Source organism: Elephantulus edwardii, unplaced genomic scaffold, assembly GCF_000299155.1.
Source record: "Elephantulus edwardii isolate Elephantulus edwardi_28Jun2011 unplaced genomic scaffold, EleEdw1.0 scaffold00053, whole genome shotgun sequence".
NCBI lineage: Eukaryota > Metazoa > Chordata > Mammalia > Macroscelidea > Macroscelididae > Elephantulus > Elephantulus edwardii.
The window spans coordinates 3981769-4003236 of record NW_006399803.1 but is presented as its reverse complement, the minus strand read 5'-3'; the positions used below and the strand labels follow the sequence as shown (position 1 = coordinate 4003236).

The following is a 21468-nucleotide window of genomic DNA, read 5'->3' as shown; positions in this document are numbered from 1 at the left end:
TCAATATCAAGAAGACAAAGATTCTCACCACTGGGCCAATTGGCAGCATCAGGATGGATGTTGAAGAGATTGAGATTGTTCACAGCTTCAGTTTGCTTGGTTCCAAGTCAATACTCTTGACACCAGTAGCCAGGAAATTAAAAGGCGTACTGTCATGGGAAAGTCTGCTGTTAGGGACCTCTTCAAAGTACTGGAGAGCAATAGTGTCTCTCTAGAGATTAAGGTGCGTCTGATACAGGTGACGGTCTTTTTAAATCAATTGTTATGCACCAGAGAGTTGGACAATGACTAAGGAGGATAGAAGGATAATTTATGCCTTTGAGCTATGGTGCTGGAGAAGAGTATTGAGAGTACCGTGGACTGCTAGGAAAAAAACCCAGATTAATCCTGGAAAGCGTTAAACCGGGTTGCTCCTTGGAGACAAGGATTCTGAGGCTCCGTCTAACATACTTTGGACTTGTTGTAAGGAGAGACCGGTCCTTGGAGAAGGACATCATGTTTGATAGGGTGGAGAGACAGCGGAGGAGGGGAAGGCCCCCCCATGAGGTGGATTGATTCAGTAACTGGGGTAATCTGGATGGGAGTGTCAGAGACCGTGCGATTGGTACAGGACAGAGCAGAGTTTAGGGCTGTTGTACATAGGGTCGCTGTGAGTCACAAGTGACTCGATGGCACATAACAACAACAGCTCTTACTTGATGTTGCTATGTGGACAGGCAGGACTATGCAAATGTGGTGTTTTGGCCTATCTACAAGAGGATTGGCTATCTGCCTTTCAAAGGGAGAATGGCCAGTTTTAGCAATCTGCAAGGGAATTGGCCTGTCTCACCAAGAAATTTAACAGCTGTAGCTGCAGAGAAAATTCTTCCCCCACCAGATGAGATGTAATTCTTTGCCCAGCTAGAGAAGAGAGACCTCCCCCAATGCAGTGAAATGTAGGAGACACTTCAGCATGGCAGCAGCAGCAGCAGCAGCAGCAGCAGCAGCAATAGCTTGAACTGGAGAATTGATGTAAGACAGGATTTTGGTGGCAAGAGAAATCCAACAGTCGGAGGACCTAGAAGTTTGCTGGACATTTGGGTGGAAAGTTAAAAGTGGCAGGACTGAGAAGTTCTTTGGATATTTGAGTAGAAAGCCAATAGTGGCAGAACTGTATGTTGGACATTTGGGTGGAAGGCTAGTAGGGCAGGACTGAGAACTTTATTGGACAGCTGGGGGAGGGAAGTGAATATTGGCAAGACTGAGAAATAGGGAATGCTGTGAGGCTTGGGGCTGAGGTCACTATTTGCACATTTTGGGAGCTGTCTTGATTTTATGCTGTTATTAATCTGAATGATAACCTTTTTATTTTCTCAATAGGGTTCTGTGTGTGTAGTCTGTGAGCTATCATATGGAATTTTGGACCTACCAAAGCAGTAAGATGGTTGTTGAGATGAGTAGAAAGAGGTATGGGAGCATGGGGGACATGTCAGCCTTCATAAGAATGGATTTTGTGTTGTAGATGCTGTGAACAGGGAAACTGGAGAGTTTCCCTCTGGGAAGCTGATAAAGGTGCTCCCCATGTGGCTCTTGCTCTTTTCACAGAATGTGTTTCTGTTTGTTTTTGGTTTTGTTTTTTTTTTTAAATATATATCTGTTGTTGTTATATGCTGTCGAGTCGCTTGTGACTCATACTGACCCTATGTACAACAGCCCTAAATTCTGTTCTGTCTTGTGCCAATTTCATTGTGTCCGACACACTCATCCTCATTGCCCCAGTTACCGAATCAATCCGTCTCCTGGAGGGCCTTCCCCTCCTGTGCCTGCCCTCCACCCTGCCAAGCATGACGTCCTTCCCCAAGGACTGGTCTCTCCTTACAACATGACCAAAGAATGTCAGAGGAAGCCTCAGAATCCTTGCCTCCAAGGAGCAGCTCATTTTAACCCTCTCCAATCTGTTTTCTTAGCAGCCCATGGTACCCTCAATACTCTTCTCCAACACCAAAGCTCAAAGGCATCAATTCTCCTTCTATCCTCCCTAGTCATTTTCCAACTCTCTGACGCATAACGTGTGATTGCAAAGACCATGGCCTGTATCAGATGCACTTTAGTCTCCAGAGAGACACCGTTGCTCCTCAGTACTTTAGAGATGTCCCTAAAAGCAGACTTTCCCATTGCAACACGTCCTTTAATTTCCTGGCTGCTGGTGCCAAGGGTGTTGATTGTGGAGCCAAGCGGACTAAAGCTGTGAACAATCTCAATCTCTTCAGCATCCATCCTGATTCTGCCAATTGGCCCAGTGGCGAGAATCTTTGTCTTCTTGACATTGAGCCTCAATCCATATTGAAGGCTGCAGTCCTTGACCCTCAGCAGCAAGGGCTTCAGATCCTCCTCAGTTTCAGCAGGCAGGGTTGTGTCATCGCATAATGCAGATTGTTGATATATCTTCCACCAATATTGACCCCACATTTCTCCTCATAGAGCCCAGCCTCCCCGATTATCTGTTCTGCATACAGGTTGAAAAGGTATGAAGATAGGACGCATCCCTGGCGTATGCAATTCCCAATTTTGAACCATGCAGTGTTCCCTTGCTCTGTTCTGATGACTGCCTCCTGGTCCAAGTATAGGTTTCGCATTAGCACGATCAAGTGTTCTGGGATTCCCATTCTTCTCAGAGTCAGCCACAGTTTGCTATGGTCCACACAGTCAAACGCCTTTGCATAATCAATGAAGCATAGATAGACATTCCTCTGGTACTCCCTGCTTTCAGGCAAGATCCATCTAACATTAGCCACAATATCCCTAGTACCACGACTCCTTCTAAACCCAGCCTGGACCTCTGCCAGTTCTCTGCTGATGTGCGGTTCCAGTCATTTTTTGGATAATCTTCAGCAGAATTGCTTGCATGTGAAATCAACGATATTGTTCTATAGTTTCCACACTCTGTTGAGTCACCTTTCTTTGGAATGGGAACAAATATGGATCTCTTCCAGTCAGTTGTCCAAGTGGTTGTTCTCCAGATTTCTTGCCACGACTTCGTGAGCACATCCAGGGCAGTATTTTTTAGCTGAAATATGTCAATTGTTATACCATCTATTCCTGGGGCGTTATTTTTTTCTATTTTCTTCAAAGTAGCTTGAATTTCTTCCTTCATCACCATAGGCTCTTGCTCATGTGTTGTTTCATGAAATTCTTCTGTGTCTGCCAATTCCTTTGATACAGTGACTCAGTATATTCTTTCCATCTTCTTTTAATACTACTTGGATCATTTAATATTCTGTCTAACGCATCCTTTATTATAGCACCTCGAGGTTTGAATTTGTTGTTTAGTTCCTTGAGCTTAAGATATGCTGAGCGAGTTCGGCCCTTTTGACTTTCTGACTCCCAACTCCTTGCACATTTCACTGTAATATTTTACTTTGTCATCCCGTGCTGCCTTTTGAAATCTTCTATTCAACTCTTTAGTATATTGAATTCTTCCCTCTGCTTTGGCTTCTCTGCGCTCCAGTGCAATTTTCAGAGTCTCTTCTGACATCCATTTTGACCTTTCCTTCCTCTTCTATCTTTGCAATCACCATTTTCACTCTTCCTGGATGATACCCTTGATATCCTCCCACAACTCTTCAGGTCTTCACTCATCTCATTAGTGTTCAAGGCCTCAAGCCTGTTCCTGAGATGGTTCTGAAATTCAGGTGGGATAGACTCAAAATCATATTTTGGTTACCTTGGATTTGGTTTAATTTTCCTCAACTTCAGCTTGAACTTGCATATGAATAGTTGGTGGTCTGTTCCACAATCAGCTCCTGGCCTAGTTTTCACAGCTGATACTCAACTTCTCCTGCGGTTCTTTCCACAGATGTAATCGATCTGATTCTTATGGTACCATCAGGTGAGTGGGAAGCTCCTCTTTACAAGCAAAGGTTTAGGTTGTTAGAAGATTAAGTTCCTGTCATGGTTTGGTTACTTTTCAAGGTGTTTGCATCCTTTCTGGATTTTCTTTCTCCCCTTTATTCATCTCTTCTATTCTCTCCTGTGTTGACTCCAGCCTCCCACTGATTTTAAGAGGAACCAAAGTCTTCAGTGCCTAAATGTTATTCACAAAATATTTTTAAAAATCTGGAGGATGGACATTGAAGTAATAATGTTTATTTTTGTGGAAGGTACCCACCAGGTTGTTTTTATAAAATGTTTATTTTCTAGGAAGACTTATTTACCTTGTTTTGAGAGTTGTACTCCTACAGCATGATGTCAAAACAGATTTTTGATTAGCTAGTTCAGAGCCCGAGTAATGTTTCTTGGTAATAAATATGACAATTATTAAACCTATTATGTACATTGTGAGTTTCTTAAAAACACATATATAGCACATGGTATGTATCTGGTAACTAGTAATTGCTGAATAAATTGTTGTTTTTCTAAAGTTATCATACTGAATAACCATCTGTTGTTAGACCTAGCGAGGTGACTACTGTGTATGTGGAACCCTACTAACAGAAACCTTTCCCTTTCTTGTACTGTCCTTTGAAACTCTGCCATGCTCAAGCCTATAGTTTGTCCCTGTCAATCTATCTCTTTGACTGTCTTCCTCTCCCTGATTTTCTATGTATGATGTCTTTTTCCAAGGATGAACGCCTCCTAATATCGTGCCAAATATTTGCAAAATTAAATGTCACCATTTTTGCCTTTAAAGAGAACTCTGGTTGCATTTCCAGAGCGATAGATAAAGGTTATTCAAATGTCATCTCCAAAATCCACAGTTCAAAGGCTTTGAGTTCTTTGGTCTTCCTAATTCATTGTTCTTTTCAATGCAGAGCATTGAATACAGCATTTTCTGTATGCAGAGGAGATTATCCGAGAGAGGCTGGGCTCTATGAAAAGTATGGCGTCAGGATTGGTTGAAGATCTATTAACAATCTGCGTTATGCAGGTGACACAATCATACTTGCTAAAACTGAGGAGGACCTCTTGCACTTGCTGCAGAGCCTTCAGTATGGACTGAGGCTCAATGTCAAGAAGACAAAGATTCTCACCACTGGACCAATTGGTAGCATCAGGACGGATGGTGAAGAGATTGAGATTGTTCACAGCAACTCTTGGCACCAGCAGCCAGGAAATAAAAAAAAAACATATTGCGATGGGAAAGTCTCCTCTTAGGGACCTCTCTAAAGTACTCAAGAGCAACAGTGTCTATTTGGAGACTACGGTGCACCTGATACAGACCATGGTCTTTGCAATCACTTGTTATGCATCAGAGAGTTGGACAATGTCTAGGGAGGACAGAAGAATTGTTGTCTTTGAGCTGTGGTGCTGGAGAAGAGTACTGAATGTACCATGGATTGCCAAGAAAATAAACCTATTCATCCTGGAGAGGGTTAAACCAGGCTACTCCTTGGAGGCAAGGATTCTGGGGCTTTGTCTGACATACTTTGGACATGTTGTAAGGAGGGACAGTTCCTGGGATTGTGACATCACGTTTGGGAGGGTGGAGGGAGAGCTCAGGAGGGGAAGACCCTCTTTGAGGTGGATTGATTCAGTGACTGGGGTAATCGGGATGGGTGTGTCAGAGGCAATGCGATTGGCATAGGATAGAGCAGGGTTTAGGGCTGTTGTACATAGGGTCACTATGAGTTGCAAGTGACTCGATGGCACATAACAACAACTCATTGTTCAACATTCACATGCAAATGAAGAAATGGAAAAAACTATGACTTGAACAAAGGGCACCTTAGTTTTTGAACTGATATCCGTGCTCTTTAAGAGCTAGTAATATTTTTTAAGTATATAAATTGCATTAATTTAAAAAGTTTTAACTTTTGAGACAACTCTGAGTTTTCAGAATATACGAAATGCACGTTTTATTTGATCATCACATTTACCCCAATCAAAACCACAGTAACCTGGCATTTTTTTTTCTGGTGACTACTTTTAGAAAAAGAGAACGTTTCTACAGAACTAAGCACATTGAATATGCTGAACACTACAGAAACAATCCTTCCGTGGTTTAGCCATCCTCTTGAAGCCAATAGATACACAAAAGAAATGTAAAAAGATCTGAGAGGCCACCAAATAAACGCCCCTGCCACGATTTTTCAACCTAAAAATCATCCCATTTAAAATGTTCTTCATTTTAAACGAGGGCTCTTTTATGAAGAAAAATAGCTCCATGTGTGTGTCTGTTTCCAATTCAGGGTCTGTCCCAAGGTAAATGAGTCAAATATTTTTTCTCACTGGCCAGGCCGCCTCGGTGGTATGTCGCAAGGCTTGCGGGGATTAAAGATTGCAATTAAGACGCTCCTTCCTTTTCCCGGTCAAGTTCCCAGCACCCGCACTGTGGACCTGTGAGTCACCCCAGCGGATCCGGGCGAAGCTGAGCGCAGCGCACGCGCCTCACCATTAGAGGAAAGGGGCAGCACCATCTGCGAGATTTAAGAAGCCTCAGAAGGAAGAGGAGGGGCAAACGCGTGAGTGGAAGAAAAGAAAGAGGCCTCGGAGGAAAGGAAGGGAGGGGAGGAAAAAGGAAGGCGGAGAAGGAAGGGGGCGTGCGGCGGGGCGGGGCGGAGTCGGGCTGCCTCGCGCCCCAGGGAGGGTCTGGCGCGGGGGCCGGGCGGCGGGGCGGGGCAGCGGGCGCTGAAGGCTTGGCCGGGGCTGTCGGGAGTGGGGCGCTGCAGCTCTCTGGCTCACTTGGCTGCCGCGCCTCCGTCGGCCTGCGCCTCGGCTCCGCGGGACATGTCTGTGTCCAGATCGCCGTGCGCCCAGTGTTGCTAGCTTCCTGGGGGATTCCTGCCTGCTGGGGCCAACACCTGGTGGAGGAGCCCGGCTCGGTGGCGTTAGCGAGAGGCTCCTCGCAGGCGGTGAGTCTGTCGGCTCTGTGTGCTGCTCGCAGACCGCTGCCGTCATGGGGCTGCAGCCCCTGGAGTTCAGCGACTGCTATCTCGACAGTCCCTGGTTCAGGGAGAGGATCCGCGCCCACGAAGCGGAGCTGGAGAGGACCAACAAGTTCATCAAAGAGCTCATCAAGGACGGGAAAAACCTTATCTCTGCGACCAAAAGTAAGCGGCGGCTGAAGGCGCTGGCGGGGACCTAGGCGCGGGCGGGCTGCGGCGTGGCGAGGCCAGGAGGAGCCTCTCCCGGGGGGATATTGACGATCTGGGGCTCAGAGGCCGCGCCTCGAGTGTTCACGGCCCGCTGGCGGAGAAACAGAAGGTTGATTCTCGACTAGCTGAGGTGCTCTGATCCCCCGAGTTATACCTAGTCAAGGCGGCCGATGGCCAGCCCCTTGGCCCGCTGGTGCCCCTCTGTGGCGGCGGGCGGAGGAGCCCTGCCTGGGGGCGCGCCACCGGGGAGCCCCGGCTGTCTTCAGACGTGCACCCTTTAGTGCATGCATTCTCCGTTGGGCAGACCCAAAGCGCTCACGGTACCATGCCAGGCTTTCTTACATCCTGAAGCTGCACAAGTCCTACACCAAGCAGGCTTCAGTTTACAAATTTTGTCTCGTGATTTTTCATTTAGAACTCCCCCGGGGATTCTTTGAAAGCTTGCTTGGTGTTGAATTCTTACCAGCGACTTTTAAACTCACCCTTTCCGTCTCCTTTTCTGATCTTTGCTAGCAGTTTAGTAGCGTCCCGGGTCAATCATTCAGCAGTGCGGTACCAGAAAGTCCACCTTGCTTTGTGCTTCTTTCCGCACATTCCTTCCCTGCGTTGGGGAGAGTTCAAAGATTGGGACTTGTCAAGAGTGAGCGGATAGCTTGCCCTCTGGCTAGGACAAGCATTGCCTGTAAATAGGGAATTCCACCCCAGTCAGTGTAACTTCCTCTCCTGGTCCTTATCTTTTGAAAAACCCCAGGTGGCCACGGGAGAACTAGAGAGATAATAGTAGAGCAGAGAAGAGGTTTCTAGGAGGGAGGTTGGCAGAAATTCGTGCTGAAACATCTAGTTGATGCTGCTGCTGGGAAAATTGTGAGGAGTTATCTGGATTGGGAAGTTGAGCTGACTACCCCAGGACTCCTCTGAGGATTCCTGCGAGTCTCTTTTCTCTGAACATTTTAAAAGACCTACAGATACAGCAGATAGGTACAGTGTTCCGTCTCACAGGTCTTTTTTGTTAAGGTCTTTATCTATCATTAGTCCCTTAAGTCTCTCCCTTCAGTAATTCTTCGTTTTGAGAATGTGTACCTTGCATACTTTTTTGTAGACACCATCTCTAGGGGAAAAAAAAAATCCATGTTACTCTTCTTCCCCCCAAATTTTAATCAAGGGGAATGAAAAATATTTTCTTCCAAGTGCCTAGTATACCTAAATAGTCATTTAATGAATGAGTTAAACATATGTTTTAATAGGAAGACTTTTTTGTGAGTCGTCTCTATAATATTGGAAGCAAGTCATTCAGCTTCTTTGGATGATTTCCAAGGTTCTTTTTGGCTCTGTGGCGTGGCAAAATCCAGATTAGGATGATTTTGTTTGAGATGCAAGTTGATGGCTCTTGAGTTTCTTGGTATGTGTTGGGTGGGAAGTAGAGAGAGGCTCCTTATCTAATAGAGATTGAGTATAGGAAGATGAAGATGTGGAGAAGAGCACAGGAGGAAGGAGCCAGTGAGGATGAGGTTGTTGTTAACCAGTGTCACTCTTGTGGAGTGGACCTTCTCTTTTCTCTTAACTGGCTGTAGCAACCCTTTCAGGAGCTAGGGGCATGAGAAAGAAGGCTTGGTGTGGAGAGAGGCAGATGGCAAAGCCAGTTTGGCCACTGGTAGAAGGCTATTTATATGACTGACTGCCTTTTAGTTCTTCTGCCAACAGGATGCCTGCCTTGTGTTCCAGCAGCAGCTAGTGCATCTGGGGGGGACAGCTGTCAGCCTTCCTCCTGAGAATGTAGACTTTCTTGATTTTGTGAATTGTTAACCCATTCCTTTGATTCCTGCGCATTATCGTAAGAAATATAATCTGCACTTGTGTTTAAGAGAGCACCTGGAAAGTACCTTTTTTCCTTTAATAATATTGAATTAATTCTTTTCCAAAAGAAGAAAATACAAATTTAATGCTTATACCCTTTGGTTCATCCAAACTGCATTTTTCCATACTATGTCCATAAAGTGTATTGACAGTTTCCTTTTAAAGAATCTCAACACTGAACTTACGTGTAGTTCTCTGAGTTGAGCTCTTGACAGTTAAGGCCTGGCTGATTGACAGCTGGGAAGATCACCTAGTTCTTTCATGTTTATTTTCTTCTGCCCTATTTCTTAGATGCATGTGTAAGGTTCTGCAGCATTGGGAAACCGTCTGATTAGGTCATTTGAGATTGCAACCCAGGTCAAACGTTCACACAACCAGTTGGGCCTTTCCATGTACCAGAGAGGCAGGAGAGTCAAGGAAGGGCGGTAGGTGGAGGATCTGCAGAAAGAATAACAATCCACGTGGCCAGATTGTTTATATTTCCAGATGTTTTGCATTTTGATTTTGAAAAATTGGCTTTTTAAAAGCATTTTCAGGATTACGTGTGTTCACTGTTTTCTGTTTTTAATTGCCTTGTAAAAATGCCTTCTGCATGCATGGAATGCTTGTTGGATTTTATATCAATTTGATGTCTTGAAAAGTCCAGAAAGATTTAATGAATTTGGAAGAAGTTCCGTAGGACTTGAAGATTTCCAACTAAGTTAAATTATTTAGCAACCAGCACCAATATTTTGTTAAATAATAGGATGAAGCTGTCAAGTGGTAACCAGGTGGAGGTCCTTGCCTTTGAGTTTATCATCCTTTGTTGTTGCTGTTGTTGTTGTGTACCATTAAGTTGGAGCAGACCCATAGCCGACCCTCCAGTGGATTTTCATTTCATTGCAAGGGAGGAGATTGCCCATCTTTCTCCTACAGAGCAGCTGATGGATTTGAACTGTGTGCCTTCTGGATTGTAGCTTCTTGCTACTAGGCCACCAGAGCTCACATCATCCTTTAGTTAAACTGCAGTTTAAAGTAGGGAACATTACTGAAGTCTTTTCTGCACTATACTCAGTTCTTGAAGAATCAAAAAGTACACAGACATAAAAGTTAAATGATTAAAAATTCAGTGATGAGTATAGTGGAGAAAATTTTGGAACTCAGTGGTATTTTAACGGCACACCAGGATTTTGTCAGATTGGAGGTTGCACGGAAGAAACCAGAGTACTTGCAGTGTGTTGGGGAAGAATAAGGAGATCAGCTTGGCTGGAGTGGAGAGTTCATTTCAGATTGAGATGAAGGCAAAGGTCAATTTCCGATTATTTAGGGATGTAACAGGGAGGTTGGGAATGTGTACTCTGTCATGTTTCACATCACTAACGGTTTGTCAGCAGAAACCTAACATAATGGGAACGAGATAGCTTAGAAATTATATTTGACATCTGTGTGAAGGGTGCTCTAGACGTGGCTGTGGGGTGGGGACACTTGAGCCATTGACTTTAGTGATGGATTTGAAGCAGTCATTCAATTCAATGGATTCTTTGTTTAGAATGGTTTTTCAGCTTTGCTTTTCCCCTTCTTTTCCTTTCCTAGAATAACCAGTGCCCTCTCTAAATACAATTAAAACTTTTGTTAGCCTTTTGTGTGATGTCTATGAAGTTTCTGATGCTTATAATTCATACAGATGCATATTCTTTTTTATTTGTCAGAAAACAGCAGTGAGCCAATATGTTTTTCTCATAAGTTTTGTATTAGGTGTTTTTGAGAAAAATACATTCTGTTCTATGGGGAATTTTTAAATAGCATAGTCTTAATAGTTATTAAGCATTTAAATAGCTTCGTAGAATGTGTTATAATAAATGTAGATCAGGCAGCTTTGTGTGTGTGTGTGTGTGTGTGTGTGTGTGTGTGTGTGTGTGTAGAAAGAAAGAAGCAGAGCCTGGAATGGTCCCTCAGAAATGATCCTGCTCTTGCTACAGACTTGAAGAAGGACATAAGGAACTTTGCTTCCAGTTTTAGAACGTCTTTTAAACCACAGTATTTTAATGGTTTTTGCTTTGTTTCCCTTAGGAAAACAGAGAAGTTTTTTTTTTGCAGTTTTTATTCTATTTGTTATTTTAGAGAAAATATTTTTGTGGTGATTCCTTCTGGGGAAATTTCTCAAGCTGTCATTGCATTGAACCATACGGAATCTTGGGAGACTTAAATATATTTCACTTTTTTTTTGTAAACATGAATCTTGATTTTATTATTTGTACAATAGGACTAGGCAGAAAGCGTTTAGGACTGATGAGAAATGCAAACGTAAAAGGCTGGGTGATTATTGTCAAAACCAATTTCTAGCTGACCTTATAGAGGACTTTCAGTGGCTACAAATTGCACAGGAGGCAATGGCCTATATTTTTCCCACAGAGTAGCTGTTGGATTAAAAGTGACTGCCTTTGGACAAGCACAGTTTGTTACCACTGGGATTGGCTGCTAATCAAAGCATCAGCAGTTTGAACCTGTCAGTCATCTTATAGGAGAAAGACTTAAGAGTCTTGAAAACCCAATGGGATGGTTCTGTTCTGTTTGGTAGAGTTGCTCTAAGTTGGAATCTACTGCACAGTGGTGAGTTTCCTCTCACGTGGACGGTGAGAATGCTGCTATTTGGCCATGGGTGACCTCACCCTAATTTCTCGTCATGGAATCCTCAGAGGTTCCTAGATGGACTCTCAAAGAAGCTAATTTGAATTCTGTGACTCCAATAACTCTTTATCATTTTGCCTTTTTTTTTTATGCTATGAAAGAGGTAATAATTATAAGGATAAAACTTACTGAGTGATTGTTGATTATACATTGTAGGACATATAATAAATTGTATATATTTGACCTCAGATAATGTATGACATACTGCCTATAAAATTTTTCCTTTTATTTTTTCCCCTTTAAATTTTTGTTTAAATCTTATTTTACTGTTGCTGAGAATGCAAACAGTGAAAGAGTGTAAAATTTAGTGTTAGAAACATAACTATTAGATGTTTTTTATGGCATTTATTGTTGTCTTAGATTACTTTTGGCTTTCTACATCTTGCTTAAAGGAAACTTGTTAAATTTGCTTTGTTTCAGGATTTAAAGGAATTTGTAGTTAAAATTTTGATTAAGGGTGCATTGGGAGTTTTAATAGGATAATGGAATTATTTGGCAGACTATTGTTGTCTGACTCTTCTGCCAATTTTCAGAGATAGAAAATTGCATGGGGAGAAATTACATATCCTTGGATTAGAAACTTCGGTCTTTGGGATTGCAATGCAGTTTTTTACCACTAGGCCACTTGAGCGCCTATATCTTAGGCAGATAGTTGTCGTCAGTATATGCTGTCGAGTTCCTGTCAACCTATAGTGACCTCATGTACAGCAGCTCTGAACCCTGCCCTGTCTTGAGCCAGTCTCACTAATTCTGGCACACCAATCCCACTGCCCCAGTTACTGTATCAATCCATCTCATAGGAGATCTTCCTCTTTTGTTCCATCCCTCCACCTTTCTGAGCATGATGTCCTTCTCCAAGGACCAGTCTCTCCTGGCCATGTGCCCAAAGTATGAGACGGAGCCTCAAAATTCTAGCTTCCAAGGAGAAGCTTGGTTGAACTCACTCAAAGAATTATTTGTTTTCTTGGCAGTCCAGTCTGTGTTTAAGACTCTTCTCTAGCACCATAATTCAAAGACATCAATTCTTCTTCTGTCATCCTAAGTCATTGTCCAGCTCTCTGATGCATAGCAAGTAATACAAAGACCATGGCCTGGATTAGGCACACCTTAGTCTCTAGGATGACATCAGTTGCTTTTCAGTACTCTGGAGAGGTCCCTGACAACAGATTTTCCCCAGTGCAATTCATCTTTCTATTTTCTGACTACTGGTGTTAAGACTGCTGTTGATTGTGGAGTCAAGGAAGCTGTAATTGTGAACAACACCAATCTCTTCTCCATCCCATTGGCCCAGTGGTGAGAATCTGTCTTCTTGATGTTGAGCTTTAACCCATATTGAAGACTACAGTCCTTGACCTTCTGCAGCTATTGCTTCAGGTCTTCTTCATTTTCAGCAAGCAAGTTTGTGTCATCTGCATAACATAGGTTGTTGATGAATCTTTCTCCAATCCTGTTGCCACGATGCATCCCTGATTTTGAACCATGCAGTGTTTTCCTGCTCTGTTCTGAAGACTGCTTCCTGGTTCAAGTATTGGGTTTTGCATAAGCACAATCAAGTGTCCTGGGATTCGCGTTTTTCTCAGGGTTAGCTATAAGTTGTTGTGAGCCACACAGTCAAATGCCTTTGCATAGTCAATGAATCACAGATAGACATTTCTCTAGTACTCTCTGCTTTCTCCCAAAATCCATCTGACATTGGCAATAATGTCTCTAGTGTTCTGACCTCTTCAAAGCCCAGCTTGTATTTCTGGTAGTTCTCTGTCAAATACTGTTCTAGCCATTTCTGGATAATCTTCAGGATTATGCTAGTGTGTGATATTAGTGATACTGTTCAGTAATTTCCACACTCTGTTGGGTCACCTGTTTTTGGAATGGTAATAAATATGATCTCTTCCAGTCAGTTGGCCAAATAGTTGTCCACCAGATTTCTTGGCACAACTTGGCGAGCACATCCAGGGCAGCATCTGCTTGCTGAAATATGTCAATTGTAATTCCATCAATTTCTGGGACTTTATTTTTTGCCATGTCCATCAGAACAGCCTGCACTTCCTCCTTCATCATCATTGTCTCTTGATCATATGTTGTTCCTTTAAATTCTTCTGTGTCAGCAATTTCTTTTTGGTACAATCGACTCTGTATACTCCTTTTTTTTTCTTTTAATGCTTCCTGAATCATTCATATTCTGCCCATAGCATCCTTAACCATTGCAACTTATGGCTGGAATTTCTTCTTCAGTTCCTTCAGCTTAAGAAATGCTGAGAGAGTTCAGCCCTTTTGATTTTCTGACTCCCTCTCCTTGCACATTTCATTATAATACTTTGCTTTGTCTTCCTGAGCTGCCCTTTGAAGTCTTTTGCTCAGCTCTTTAACTTCTTGATTTCTTCCCTTTGCTTTGGCTTCTTGATGCTCTAGTGCACTATTCTCTTCTGACACCCATTGTGGTTTTCTTCTTCCTTCTTTGTAATGACTTTTTGCATTCTTCATGATTGATATTCTTAGTATCTTTCCATAGCTCATCTGGTCTTTGTTCATAAGTGTCCAAGGCTTCAAACCTATTCCTGAGTTGGTTTAAAAATTCATGGGGGATAGAGTCAAGATCAGATTTTGATTCCTGTGCATATGTTTTGACTTTCTGGGAAGATATCAAGAATATTGTTCATGAAGAGTGCAATAAATCATTACAAAAAAGGAAGAAGAAGAAAAAACCAAAATGGATGTAAGAAGAGACTCTGAATATTGCACTAGAATGTCAAGAAGCCAAAGCAAAGGGAAGAAATAAAGAAGTTAGGGAACTGAATAGAAGATTTCAAAGGGCAGCTTGGGAAGAAAAGGCAAAGTATTACAATGAAATGTGCAAGGAGCCATAGTCAGAAAATCAAAAGGGCCGAACTCTCTCAGCATTTCTTAAGCTAAAGGAACTAAAGAACAAATTCAAGCCATAATTGTAGTGCTTAAGGATGCTATGGGCAGAATATTTCATAGGCAAGGTAGGCAATTATAAATCATATTCAAAACATGTTTTATATTATTTAAAACATACATAATTTAAAGCATTTTAATAACAGTAGCTAACTTTTATTAAGCATTTACTATTTGCTTTCCTCTGTGCTGATTTCAGTATAGGTATTATTTAATGTTAAGAATTATTCTATGTAATATATTACTATTTACCCCACTTTAAAGATAAGGAAGCTGGATTTAGAGAAGTTAGTAGCTTGCTGGGATCACAGAGTTTGTCAGTGGAAGAGCTGCTATGTGAACTCAGAATTATCTAAGTAAAACCTTTTACCACAATAATAAGTTGACTCCCAAAAGGAGTGTAGCTGTAGTCTTCTGGAATGTGTGTTATCTGGGGTATCTAGCTAGAGGCATATCTATACTATCACAGTATAAGAACTGTGATTTAAAATTGGATAAATTTTAAACCTCCCTAGAATAATTATTAAAAAGAAAATGGATTGCCAACTGGTATTCTGAAATAAAGACATTCAGAGATGGAGTTGATGGAAGGTTGATTAATAGATGTAGACCTCGTTCCATAAAACTTCATTTTTTTCTGTTCTATCTGCATGCCTCTTTATCTCTACTAAACCTCCTCTTTCTGTCCTTTCTTCCTGCTCTTTTACTGGCCTTTGTTCTTACTACAGCATGTTTTAATATGTATTTTTTTTTTTTTTTACTTTAAAAAAATTGTATATGTTTTAATATCCTTTCTTTCTCTCTCTCTCTCTGTTAGGGAGTGAAGAAAAGAATGATGAGATCTTAGATATAATAGGATATAGTTGTTGTGTGTGCCATCAAGCCTACTATGATTCATAGTGACCCTATGAACAGTGTATCTGAAATCTACCATCTTGCGCCATCCTCATCATCTCTGATACACATGAGTCCATCGTTATAGCCACTGTGATGGTCAATTCATTCTTGTTGAGAGTCTTCCTCTCTTATGCTGAGCATCTGCATTTCTATACATGATGCCCTTTTCCAAGAACTGACTTCTAACAACATGCTCAAAGTGTGTGTGATGGTTTCACCCTTCTTATCTCTAAGGAGCACCTTGATTGTACTTTCTCCAAGGCATAGTTGTTTGTTCTCTTGGCAGTCCATGGAATATTCAATACTCTTTTCCAACACCATACTTCTAAGGCATCACCTCTCATAATAATTATATATAATTGCCTCTCAATTTCAGAACTGAAGCCACCTAGGATAACCCAGAACCACGGACATTCAGTATATTCTGACTCAGAGTGACCTTCCATTTTTTTTTAGTACCCCCCCCTTTTGTGGTTTTTCAGTCATTCATGAACATTTTGTTCCATAATGTAACTTACAGTACTCACGAAGTTTGATAATCCATTCATTCCATATTGTTTTTCCATTTGCCCAGCTTAACAAGGTTTTATTATTTATTAATTTTCTGCTCCCCTTTTCCTTCATTTCTCTCCCTAGTGACCATACTAGAATGACTCTATGTGTGAACATTTTTTTTTTCAGCTAAAAAGTTCAGCTCATTGCTGAATAGTTGGAACCGATTCATAACTGACCTTCCAAGTGGGCTTTTAGAGGCTGTAAATCTCATGGGAGGAAATTGCCCATGTTTCTCCTGTAGAATAGCTGGTGGATTCGAGCCATGTACCTTTGGGTTAGCAGCACAGTTCCTTACACAGTAGGCCACTGGAGCTCCTTAACCTCTCTAGCTGTTTATAATAGTGGTCTTACACAGTGTTTGTTCTTTTGCCACTGATTCATGTCATTCAGCTTATCTTCTAGATTCATCCATGTTATGCAGTGTTTCATGAATTTGTCACTGTTTTTCAGTGTTGCATAGTACACTATTATATGAATGTGTTAAAATTTATAGTGTCTCTGTACATTTGTTAGTTGGTGGGCACCTGGGTTGTTTCTGTCTCTTTACTATTGTAAATGTGGGTGTGCATGTATCTGTTTCTGTCTCACCTTTTATTTCTTTAGGATGCATACCTATTAGTGGAATAGCTGGATCAAATATTATTCCTATTGTTGGCTGTTTAAGTAAACACAAAACTATTTTTCATTATGGCTGTACCAATTTACTCTTTATTCCCATCCATTGAGCTTTTGAAGCTGTAACTCTTAGCAGAAGAAGATTGCCTCCTTTTTCTCCTGCAGATTGACTGGTGTTTTCAAACTACAGATATTCTGACTAGCAACCCAACATGTAATGTATTCCTCCTCCTCCCACATGGTTTCTCTCCCAAATAGCAGCCCTGTACCTTACTCCTAGAAAGAAGCAATTGTCTCAGATCTGGTGGTATTGTTCCTGCCTGGGCTTTTTAGTCCATATGCATACATACCTAAATAATGTATGTTTTGCATATTTTGAAGTTTATAGAATGGTTTCACATGTGTTCTTCTGCACTTCTGTTTTCCCCTCATCAAGAGTGTATTTGTGAGATTCATCTGTATTCATACATTTAGCTGCTTCATCTCTCTTAACCCTCATTTCTACAAGTAGCATTAAAACAAAAACCAAAAGCACTCAACGAAATCTTAATCAGCATTCTGTGATACAACTCTTATCTGTACCAAATAATAAGTAGATATACTTGGGAGATATGTTTAGTGTGAAAGTCTTTTTTGTAATTCATTTTACAGAGTTTAAGAGACTAATCTTGAGAGCAGTCTAAATAATGATTCCATGAATCTTGATATTTTTCTTTCTGATATTTTATACTAGCAGTTGGTAGATAGTCAATCACAAACCTGTTTGAATTTTAGGAGTATAAATATTGCTGAGTCATTAACCAAAAATGTTTGAAAGTCTTTTTTGCTTCTTTGAAATTATACTTGTACTCTGAGGATCTCAAGGAAAAAAAGGATGTTCATAATCATCAACATGAATGACACTAAAAGTTTAGTCTCAGTATGTCTGTGAATATGATTTTTGTGCAGGGGGTCATTGGTAGCTTGTGTTAGGTCACAACACAATGAGAGCTTAGTCTGTTGTATTTGAGGCTCAATGTCAAGAAGACAAAGATTCTCACCACTGGACCAATTGGCAGCATCAGGATGGATGGTGAAGAGATTGAGATTGTACACAGCTTTAGTTTGCTTGGCTCCATAGTCAACAGTCTTGGCACCAGCAGCCAGGAAATTAAAAGGTGCATTGCCATGGGAAAGCCTGCTGATAGGGACCTCTCCAAAGTACTGAAGAGCAATGGTGTCTCTCCGGAGACTAAGGTGCTTCTGATACAGGCCATGGTCTTCGCAATCACTTGTTATGCATCAGAGAGTTGGACAATGACCAAGGAGGATAGAAGGAGAATTGATGCCTTTGAGCTGTGGTGCTGGAGAAGAGTATTGAGAATACCATGGACTGCTAGGAAAACAAACAGATTCATCCTGGAAAGGGTTAAACCGGGTGGCTCCTTGGAGACAAGGATTCTGAGGCTCCGCCTGACATACTTTGGACATGTTGTGAGGAGAGACCGGTCCTTGGAGAAGCACATCATGACTGGGAGGGTGGAGGGACCGCGCAGGAGGGGAAGGCCCTCTATGAGGTGGATTGATTCGATGACTGGGATAATTGGAATAGGAGTGTCAGAGACAGTGCGATTGGCACAGGACAGAGTGGAGTTTAGGGCTGTTGTACATAGGGTCGCTATGAGTCGCAGGCGACTCGAAGGCACATAACAACAACAACAACAATGCAGGAAGTCTGCTGTTAGGGACCTCTCCAAAGTACTGAAGAGCAATGGTGTCTCTCAGGAGACTAAAGTGTGTCTGATACAGGCCATGGTCTTTGCTATCACTTATTATGCATCAGAGAGTTGGACAGTGACTAAGGAGGATAGAATGAGAATTGATGCCTTTGAGCTATGGTGCTGGAGAAGAGTATTGAGGGTCCCATGGACTGCTAGGAAAGCAAACAGATTCATCCTGGAAAGGGTTAAACCAGGTGGCTCCCTGGAGGCAAGGATTCTGAGGCTCCATCTAACATACTTTGGACATGTTGTAAGGACAGACCAGTCCTTGGAGAGGGACATCATGCTTGGGAGGGTGGAGGGACAGTGCAGGAGGGGAAAGCCCTCTTTGAGGTGGATTGATTCAGTGACTGGGGTAATCAGGATGGGTGTATCAGAGACAGTGTGATTGGCACAGGACAGAGCAGAGTTTAGGGCTGTTGTACATAGGGCCGCTATGCGTCACAAGCACGTAACAACAACAACAACAGTGCAGGAATATACTTTATAGACTTGCCAAAGGGGTGATTTTTTATTGAGAAAGCCTCATTATCTCTTTATTTCTCTTTAAACAAACAGACAAACAAACAAACATACACACAGACACTCTGTAAAACCCTGACACTTGACATTTGAAGGGCAAGGCTTCTCTTTAAGCTCCAAGACAGACTAGAATCACACCCTGTGCTTCTGTTACCATTGGTAGACCTACCTCCCTGGTCAAACTAGAATTTCCTCCCTGTATTTCCTGAGGAAGATGTTAATCCTGTGCCACTTAATATTTCAACAGTGAGTGTGATTTCTCCTCACCCACAGGCTCCTCAGCCCTTGGGTGTGAAGGCGTGCATCCCATTGGTGTCTTGTAGGAGTCATAGTGAGGTGTTTTGCTGGAGGAGATCAATTTGGCCAAAGCAATGTCATGTTAGCTCTGAGTACATCATAGTTCTCTAAAAAAACCCAAATACTTTTACTGTGACTGTAAAGTTGGCTCTATCACTTACAAACTGTGCAATCTTGGGCGAGTTACTTAAGCCCCCAATGGCCAAGTTTCTTTCTTAGTAAAATAGAGATAGTGAGGAGAGCTCTGGTGGCCTAGTGGCAGGAAACTGCACTGCAATCCCAGAGGTATGCGGTTCAAATCCACCAGATGCTCTGCTCCTGTACCAGTCAGATCCAATTTGACGGTACACACATAAAATAAAAAAAAAAAAAAATAGAGATAGTGAGAATTCTTTACTCATGGGATGGCACTATATAACCTGCACATTACATGTTAAAAAAATCATAGAACTCTGCTTGACCTGGAGTAAATTCTCATTATTATTCTTATTAAAAACCAGTTGCCTTTGAGTTGATTATGACTCATTGCAACCCCAGGCCTGGCAGGTCAGAATAGAGCTGCTCCGTAGTGTTTTCAGTGACTGAGTTTTCAGAAGTAGATCTCCAGGGCTTATTTTCCTGAGGTTCCTCTGGGTGGTGGCCTTGAACTGCCAACCTTTTGGTTAGCAGCAGTATGGTTTTCACCTTAACCTTACTTAAGGAGCTCTGGTGGCATAGTACGTAGTGGATTATGCTCCTGACTGAAAGGTCTGTGATTCAAATCTGTTAGCCATTCTTCAGGACAAAAATAAGGAATGTCTTTTAGTGAAGATTTATAGTCGCAGAAACCTGATGGAGGGTCTCCAGGAGTTGGAATCCACTGAGAGGCAGTAATTTAACCTTATTTATACCTTATCCCCTGCACCACTAGGGTTTCTTCCTGTCTTGGGCAGTTAGTTGTTATTCACTGAGGTTGTCCAACTAGAAAAACAGGTTTTGTGAGTGAGAGGATGAGATTTTGCTGTTGGGTATGTTGAGAAGCTAAAGTGCTGCAGAGATGTCCAGGGACTGTGGCCAGTAGCTCAAGTCTTTTTAGGTATTTCAGGATCAGGAAAGGGGCCTAGTATGAGAGACTCTGGAGACCCCTGCATGTAGGCAGAAATGAACACCACGCAATGGGACAATGAGCCTGTCTAGAGGGAGAATGTGGGATGAAGGTGTGGTGGTTTAGGGCAAATGCTGAGGAAAATCAGTTTTGAGGTTACAAGAAGAGCTTGGGAAGGTCATAGAAAGCAAGGGAAGAAAGCAGGCTACAATAGACAAGTGTCTAGTTACGGAGAGGTAACTGTGATGAGAACATGGGCCATTGCATTAACATGTGTGCGTCTTTGGTAATAGTAGAGAGAACAGTTTAAATGGCACTGAGTGATGGTCACCCAGTTGTAGGAGTTGAGGGAATGAGAAGAAAAGAAATGAGCCAGTAGTAGAGAAAGCGCTCTCAAATTATTTGGTTATGGGGAGAGATTTGAATATATGGATGGTACAGATTGAACAAAGAGGAGGAAATCCAGGGAATATCTCAGCACAAAGTGCTTTTGAATATGAAGGAAGATTGGATTCACATACCAGATGAAGAAGGGACACATCCTCCTCTGTGTGAGCAACAGAAGGAATGGAAATGATGTATGCTCGCAAAAGAAGGTACAGGATTTGTAGCTGGGGATTGAGGAAGTCGCCAATGGACAGAGTTATTTTCTAAGAAACCTAATGGTGCTGTGTGTAATATTGGATTGCTAACCAAAAGGTTGGCATTTCAAACCCACCAGCTGCTCCAGGGAAAAAAGACAATCTCCTCCTGTAAAGATGTGCAGCCTTGGAAAGACAATAAATGGCTGCTGTGAGTGGGAATTGACTTTCTGGCAGTGGGTTTGGTTTGGATTTTAAGGTAGGAAGCAAGATAGTTTTTGGTAATTATACTTTCATTTCTCTTTCTACCACATTTTAAAAAGAATGATTAATATATTATTAATGTGTGTTTTAAGGATTGGCCTGATCTCCTAAATGAGGAGATTGGGTGAGTCCTGATATTCTCGTTTGTCCATCCTTGTTGCCGGCAGTTCCAGCACCACTCTTTCTCAGATTCTGGCCACCCAGAGCTTAGTTAGAACTCACAAGTTAAAAGGACTTTTATATTTCCTATCTACAACTATGGAGTGTCTACCTAATACGCTTGCTTTCTGTTCTGTTGGCTCCTACTACCCCTTTGACTTCAATAATTTGTTTGAACAACTGACAGGATTCACAGAAAGTACACTGCACTTATGACTATGGGT

General features: G+C 42.0%; 2 protein-coding genes across 2 annotated transcripts in view; both read left to right on the top strand.

Annotated features, from left to right (window-relative positions):
- The window catches only part of LOC102876712 (60S ribosomal protein L9-like), a 42940-nt gene extending 36687 nt beyond the window's left edge, over positions 1–6253 (top strand). Inside the window, exon 2 of the mRNA XM_006887037.1 lies at positions 6215–6253. Within this exon, the coding sequence (XP_006887099.1) occupies positions 6215–6253 (39 nt within the window). The remainder of the gene's footprint in view (positions 1–6214) is intronic.
- A 621-nt stretch (positions 6254–6874) lies between these two features.
- ARHGAP10 (Rho GTPase activating protein 10) overlaps positions 6875–21468 on the top strand; it is a 446487-nt gene continuing 431893 nt past the window's right edge. Inside the window, exon 1 of the mRNA XM_006886993.1 lies at positions 6875–7028. Coding sequence (XP_006887055.1) covers positions 6875–7028 — 154 coding nt within the window. The remainder of the gene's footprint in view (positions 7029–21468) is intronic.